The 8,051-nt window shown below is 34.2% G+C and overlaps 2 protein-coding genes across 10 annotated transcripts in view; both read left to right on the top strand.

The window, feature by feature from the left end:
- The window catches only part of LOC134852828 (estrogen receptor beta-like), a 488,151-nt gene that overhangs the window by 411,232 nt on the left and 68,868 nt on the right, over nt 1–8,051 (top strand). The window lies entirely within an intron of this gene.
- The window catches only part of LOC134852814 (synaptotagmin-1-like), a 79,626-nt gene that overhangs the window by 62,228 nt on the left and 9,347 nt on the right, over nt 1–8,051 (top strand). For all 9 annotated transcript variants that reach the window (XM_063868619.1, XM_063868616.1, XM_063868614.1 and 6 more), the window contains 4 exons: nt 4,080–4,180; nt 4,788–4,907; nt 5,409–5,423; nt 7,550–7,666. In XM_063868619.1, the coding sequence (XP_063724689.1) occupies nt 4,080–4,180; nt 4,788–4,907; nt 5,409–5,423; nt 7,550–7,666 (353 nt within the window). The remainder of the gene's footprint in view (nt 1–4,079; nt 4,181–4,787; nt 4,908–5,408; nt 5,424–7,549; nt 7,667–8,051) is intronic.

Here is an 8,051-nt window from a genome sequence, read left to right as displayed (position 1 = left end):
ATGTGAACAATACCTCCCCCTTTTAATGAATCAATTGAACGATCTTCCCCTAAAAAAAGGACAAATTCAAGCTATAAGTATGTACTATGCTCAAATCTGATTGGCTGAAAAATGTCTCTTTTTAACTAAGTGAACATTCTGCCTCTAATTGATTTAGGGGGGGGGGGGGGGGGGGGGTGAATGTTTACTTGATCCAAAAAATTTTAAAAAAATCTCTTAATGACTAAAACAATCAGAACAATTTTTGAATGAATATTATTTTCAAAGTTTTTCAAAAAACAAATCAGGTTAAAACATCGGCAAGATTTTTTCACACAGAATTTAGTCCAATTGATTTAAAAGATTAAATATTCAAGATTTTTTCTAAGTACTCTATTGAAGTACAGACCATTAAATATAAAAACATTGGTAGTGGGCTAATATTTTGTTACTATTTTGGAGGAGTCTTACAAAAAAACATCATTTTAGGTTCAAGTAGTTTTTTGTGTTTATACTATTTTTCTGCTTATTGGCTATTCTGCCTGCAATAGAAAACAAAACTGGTATGGCTTTTTATATGGAATTCAAAACACCGACTGAAAATGCTTGCTGTTTGTCATTCCTAATATAGTTCTTCACTATTTTGAAGCTAATAGAGCGTGAACAAGTTAAGTTGACTTTTCCTCACAGTGACATTTAAAAAACCGCCCGAATGCCCCATTGGATTTTTTAATGAATGATCCTCCATCAGATTTTATTTGAAAGCCACCTAATGGACCCAAGCGTAATTGTACTCCGTCATAAAATCCAATCAAACAATGCCATTCCAAGTATACTTTCATAGCCTTCCTCAAAAGCTTTGAGACAGCAAAAAGTCAATTTCAACATGATGAACTGAGCTGAACTTTGGTTCCAATTTTTTTTTTCAAATAGGCCCTAAAGTTCAGAGAGTGACGTTGACACCTGATGCATTTGTTTGGTAAATTGAAAAAAAAGTATCATCTGGAAGGGCGGATCCAACATTTTCACGAGTGTGGTGGATTTTCATAACCTTGATTTTTATAAACTTGAATTAATGTAATTTTCCAACTTCTCGTTTAACATCAGAGGACTCCTGTTATGGGTGAAAAAATTGAAAACAACAACAAACTATTAAAAAGGACCATTTTTGACTCATTTTAGAATTTATTGAGGTAAATTTTTTTCTTCTTGGCGTGCGTTCTCCTTGACTTATTAGCATAAATTGGCGCCAAAGAGTGAATTAGAGGTTAGAAAATGATAGCAAAAAGAGGGCGAGGTGTTCAAATTTATCCCTGGGTGGTATTTTTGAGTCGAGGCTCTTTTGCCGATCCCCCACCACCAAGTATTTATCACCCAATGCGCAAGATCGCACATTGGACCTGGTTTGTTAACAGTTCCAAATTAACTTACACAAAGAGAGACAATTGAGCTGTCTAAGTTTTGAGGCAGTTTACACTATCTAAGTTTCGAGACAACTGAACTCTGCTTCAGAAAATGGAGAGTTTGAAAAAATGGAGTTTCAAATGTAGAATTCCTTATTAAAGCGCGACTAGGCCTAACTGGCCTTTTGTTGACTTTTCATATCCGAATTATTAGTAGAATTTGACGGAGAGGGGAAACAGTTTCGCTTCAAAAGTGAAAGATATGTTAACAATATGTTCCATGTCTGCTATAATAAAAAATGATTTATAATAATTAGTGCCTTATGACTCATATAAACTTCACTCTATGGGTCAAAGGTCTCTCTGCATCACCAAAAAATTAATTGATTCTGTATTACGGAGCCAAAATGTAACTTTTGCGCCACGTAAGCAAAATCCACAACAAAGCTGAAATCACTTTGTCGTAGACTTCGCAACATGGCTAGTTTTCCTAATCTTTTTTGCTAAAGTGGATTCCGCAAACAAAAGGCTGAAAAATAATTTTACTCAAAAATGCTCCGAAAGCAGAACAATTTGCGGAATCCAGAACAGTTTGTGGAATCCATATACTACTAATAATTGGGGTTTCTACTTACAATTTGTGAAATTTTCTTATGAAATTGCGGAATTCGTTTGCAATTTTTGTGCCGAAAAGATAAGATGTGTGAATTCCGCTTGAATTTGGAACTTGGATTCCACTAGTCTACTGATATTGTAGATAAAATTTTCGACCTGATTTCAGAGATGATAGTTGAAAAACATTAATAACCTTTTCAAATAAAAATTTTACTCCAAATTTTATCAGAATTAAATAATTGGAGTAACTTTAATTTTAGGAAGTTCTAGATCCTTAGTACTTTATAAACTCCATCTTAACAGGGTTCTGTTTTTCAATTTGCGTCGAAGTATTGGGGCGATACTTGTGATGTTGTTTCCAAAAAAAAATTCTTTTGTTTTACCCCGGGAGGATCGAGCTCGAAATTTGTTTTGAGAATGCTTGAGGCATGTTTTGGTCGGTGTGGGCGGGTTTCGATATTTCATACTGTACTCCAGATTTGTTTCGAGTTTGTTTTCTTTTCTAAACCCCATCTGGAAAACTCTTTCTGGATCGTGAACTGACATTGTGCTCGACTTTGAAAGTGTTTTTATAGTTTGAGCACATCGATCTTGGAAAAAAACAAGTTGAATTAAAAATCTGGTGTGTAAATATCCTGCTTCAATTTTACATCAGTATTTCATTTTTCTAACACTTTCAAAAGCTCCTTGAAACAAAACTGCAATGAGTTATAGTGCTGTTCTCAAAGTCAATAAGAATGACAATTCATTGAAAATCTGATGAAACTTAAAACAAGCAGCTCGTATCAGGTTGAAGCCCTGAAATTTCCGACTGCTTTTTAAGGTTTATGGAGCAGTAATAACATTTAAAAAAATAAATGTAATAAAATTAAATGATTTTTTTCTAAAATTTGAAATTTTTTATGAAAATCATCCACCCACACGCCATATAAAGTACAAACGGATAAATTCCACTTCTTGTAATAAATCAATTCTGGCAAATAAGCCTCTTTCAACTACCAACTTGGAACCAATATGGATTACGCCAGATTATCACTAACCGGGTGAAAGTGTTTGAACTATGTTTTGACCGAGTTTGCTTGAACACACGGATGTTGATTGACCCAAAATTTGTGGTCAAAAACAACCCTTTCAGTCAAAAACAAAGTCAAAATGAGCAATCAGTGCTTTTCGACGCTTTAGGAACTCATTTTAAGAACTCCATGGCGCAAATTTTTTTTGCTATTATTTATTAAAGCAGTAAAATCTATTCGAAATTATTTATGAATGATTATTTTTCACTTTTTTAGCTAACAACAAAAAGACTCCATTATAGAAGGTTTTTCCCTCTTTATGCAGATGCAAATTTCAACGCAAAAAAATGTGTCCTTCCTTTTAAACCGAAGTTGACTACTTACTGTACAGTTTCAATAATTTTCTGCGCAAGTTTGATTTTTCGTTACGGGTGGTACGGATGGTCAGCTGGGAGGAGGCAAACGGCGCAAAAGTTGAGATGGGGGACGGGTTGTAATAAAAGGGGTTTTAGGAATCGAATAGGCCATACACTTGCACTTCGCGAAAATTTGCACGACGCAAAACAAAAATAAATGAGAAAAAATCCATTTTAATTGATTTTAAGTGGATATAAATTTATTCTCAATTTGATAAAAACTTTGGATTATAATCAATTTTCTTTTCATTTTGTTGCATCAGTGCAACATGGGAATCAGTTGTGTTCATAAAACTTTACATCACAAAATCCATGAGTTTTGATTTTTTCACTCAATTTTCTTAGGTGAAGGGAGGGATTATTAAAGCTAGGGGATATGGTTGGAATTTCTTTCAAATAAAAACTCATGTTGGAAGTTAGAGACATATCACATAAGCATGAGGCATGGTAACTACCCAATTTTTTGTTTATTATTTTCCATACCCCAGCAGATAACAAGACTGCTTTTTTCAATGCGAAAACTTAAATAATGCGATTGCCTTGTAAGGTCGATCAAAATGTTTTTGAGTAAATATTCTTCGGAAATTTTTCAAAAAACGAGTACAAATTGATGGAAAATTTTGTACAGAGAATCATCTGCTATTTTATTTTAGTGTCTCCAGCTGTCACTGGTCTGGTGTTGTTCCTCTGTATAGTGGGTCTAATCGCTACAGCCTATGTGTGCGTCAGAAAAGCATTTCGTAAAAACAAAAAGGTCAGCTAAAATTCTGTAAAAAAGCTGAATCGATTGCTAAAATTTATGTCTGAAACCATCAAAGCTTAAGTGGAGCCGGGTTTTGAACCTGAGTCATCGAAAAAAAATTTGTTTCGAAATTTTACAGTATAAGGCATAGCGTTCTGTTTGATGCATAGCGTTCTGTTACCTTAATTTCTGATGCATAGCGTTCTGTTATCTAAATTTCGTGCTTAGCAGAAAAAAAAACAGATTCAGTTGATAAAAATATTCGATGTAAATTTTCAAAATTTAGATGTTTTTATATTTCAAAAAACATAGTTTGAAGATGCCATTCAAAAGCTATTCATCATGTAGTGCAACCCATGCAAAAACTGAACAGTACCAAAACAATAAATGCTTAGAATTAGTACTTAGAATGCGCGAGATTGAATATATGTACTGGATTGCAGTCAAAAAGTAGACATGTCATAAAGTAGCTATGTCGTAAGCCAATCAGAATCGAGATAAGAAAACCAATGTACGAATCAATTTCTTTTATTTACTCTGATTGGCTTACAGCATATCGAATTTATGACCTGTCTACTTATTGTTACCTAATTATAATTACTATCTGTTCACAATTTAGGTGGGGGCTCTGGTTGGAGTGGGTGGGGGCAGTGGGAGCAAGAAGGGGGAGAAGAGGGGGTTGAAATGCACTCCTGAAATGAGGGCTGCTCAGGAGTTAGGCAATGCTTACAAGGAAAAAGTAAGTGAAGACATCTGATGTTCAAACAGCAAACACGTACAAAAAATTGATTTCTTTCAACTATAATTTTTTCATTCAAAATTTAAAAAAATGTATGTTTTTTTTGACTGGGCAAATGCTTCAATTGGAAAAAAAATATTAACAAGCTGGATGAAAAAGGCGGTTTTTAAACGATGTCTGGTGAAACTAAATTTTTTTATTGAGATTGATTTAATAGGTGTAATGATCTTCGCGAGTGATAAGTGATATGCCAGTCCGAGGCTCAAACTTGATGTTCAAATGAATTGCAAAAACATAGGCAAGGTTGAAAAACTCTCCATTTTAGCCCTCGAAAATAAACCAAACAAACGTTAAAATAATTTTTAATTTATGGGTCGCCAGGTGTACTGTTCGTTGGGTTTACGAGATGAACTCGACAACTCGTGCCTGACTTCGTCAAAAATTGAGTGCTTTTGAACTACCTGACTTGAACTCAAACTTAATTTTTGCTGATCTTTTCAGCTAATAGAAGATTTGGTAAGTTGAAGCTAGAATCGAGACAAAAATGCGGTTAAGTTCTGTCCAGACAAGGTCGAAGGCGACGCCGAGACCTTTGAGGCGCTTTTTACCGCATTTTTATTGAAACTTCTTGCATGCTTCAGACCTTGTGAAAGAAATGCACAGTAGTGCAAATACCTCGGACAAACTAACAAACTATAGAGTTTCGCAAAAGATAAGAACAGACCAAATTAATTAAAAGTTGCCATTCAAATTAGCCATTGACCTATTCCAGAAACATTTTTCTTGCGATAGCTACCTTTTCAGACAAAAAGTTTGTCTCAACTTCACCTAAGAACTCAAATCTGCATGCTAAAACTGCTTAAAATGTCAGAATGCTCTTCGTAATTTTTTTTGTCTGTTCCGAATTTTGCTACTTATTACAGTAACATCAGAGACTTTTTTGCTCACTAGTATCGTAATATTAGCAAACTAGTTAGTTTTTCGACATCAGTATTTTAGAAAAAAGATAGTGGCTGAACTGTTTGAGTAGCGGTACATATTTGCTCTCTCTGCGTGAAAAGTTTGAATTAAATCCCAAGCAAATCACAAATCCAAGTTAAATCCGTTCAAACATTTACGAACTTTCACTTTAATAGTTACCAATGTAAAAGCATGCTCTGATTTTTTGTTTAGGGGGTCAATGTTTAATTTAGCTATCACTTTTTTGCTCTTTTTTGTTTGGCTGCATTTAACCAATTTATGTTCGCTTGTCTAATCTTATTGTTCCTACTTTTGCAGAAAACGACGAAATATTAGTGCTGGGGTTTTTCTCAGACAAACGTCGACTTTTTAAGTAGCCGTTTTTGAATGGATTTTTTATACCATCCGAAAAACAATAGTCTTTTGAGCTCAAAGAGCTACCTGTGATAATACCTGTGATCTTTTTCAAAAACTTATGGGGTTTTGAAAACTGCTAATTTGGCTAATTTGGAACAACTAACGCGCGAGGATTTTTTTTGCTATTAACGCGTAAGCGGTTATTTAGATCCGCTCATAAATCTTTCCAAAAAAATTGAGGCAAAACTTTTGGTGTTTTTGTATGTTAATAGATATAGTAAGAACATGTTTTTGTCAAAATAAGAAAAAATCCAAATTTTCATTTTTTCCTCAAAATTTTATCAGTTATTTAATTGATGTTTTCAAAAACTGTTTCAACGACGATGATGGGCAACCGAAACATTCAGGGCTTTGCCTGATACTAGCAGTGTTGTTTGATTTAATTAATAGAGGAAACACTAGAACAAGATTTTTTCGCCTCTCCTATTTTATTCGATTTTTTCCGTCGATTTTAATCGTGAACTTTAACCTTTAAAAATTTTCGTTTTATCTTGTTATCATATCCTGTTTTTAAAAACATTGGGCAATCTCCTGAATTTTCCTCCCCTCAATTTGTAATATCAAATTTCATCGCTCTTAATATTATTCTAACAACCGGTAACTATAGTCGTTATTGATATAATTGCTACCATTAGTTATCAATTACATATCCGGTTCGGAAAAGGGCATCAATAGTCATCAGGTAAAAAGAAACATCTCCAATTATATCCGCCGTAGCTTTGGAAAAGAAATTCGTTGCAGGTTCAAAGTTCTTATATGCGTAACTGTTATATTGCTTCGTAACTGTAAAACGATATAGTGATTCGTGGTATTTTTTCGCTCTCTTGGGTATTTTTTTTTTTGGATGTTATATAATCTTTGCGAGTTTGGATGTTTTTTTCTGGATAACTTGGACAGGGGGCGGTGGACATTTAAAGATATTTCCAGAAAGCTGACGTCGAATCAAGTCAACTATTATCAATAAGTTAATTAAATTTAGAAATTGGATATCATCTCTGGCAAATCTTTTTGTTCTGTGGAGTTGGTGACACATTAAAATTTGCTCTGCGCTGTTTGTTTTATTCTGCACTCTGGTTGAAACTCACAAGTGAAAACCAGTTAAACGTCTTCCACCGGCTCTTTTTCTTTCCCTCTCAACCCAATCCCCTTAAAGCAACAATTATATGGTGTATCGGCGGGTTTTATAATGTTAGCTATTATAATGTTAGCAACTGATAATCATGCTGACTTTCTGATAAAATGATGACGTAATTATTTAATTTTAGGATGCGGAAAATGAGAATTTCCTGGATCAATCGGGCAATTCCACCTCTTCATCTGGCAGGAAGGTACACCTGGGCAAACTGCACTTCTCAATTGACTACAATTTCTCCGATAATGAGGTACAAGTTTTGAAAATATTTCAAAATACAGGCTCAAAAGTCGAAAATCTAGACAAAAACTAAACCAGCCGACCTTGAGCAATAAGCACCCAGGTCGAGATCAGTGACTCCTTTCCAGAATTAAAATACTTCCAACTACATGTGAGATGTCTTGTCCCTTTTTGTTTCAGCGTAATACACAGTTTTACCTCGAAACAACAGTTTCGTAGAGATCCCTTAGTATTAGTTAAAAGGTTCCCGCGGTAAATGAAAAATAATTCTTTCAAATAAATCACGAAAATAGAGCAACGTGCTGATCTGATGATGATTAAAAGAACCTAAATTTTGCATTATGAAACAACTTCAATTGAGACGAAATGAAAAAATATCAACGTTTTATATTTGA

Source organism: Symsagittifera roscoffensis, chromosome 8 (genome assembly GCF_963678635.1).
Source record: "Symsagittifera roscoffensis chromosome 8, txSymRosc1.1, whole genome shotgun sequence".
NCBI lineage: Eukaryota > Metazoa > Xenacoelomorpha > Acoela > Convolutidae > Symsagittifera > Symsagittifera roscoffensis.
Note: the sequence above shows the minus strand (reverse complement) of the source record. Positions and strands in the feature narration are given on the sequence as shown.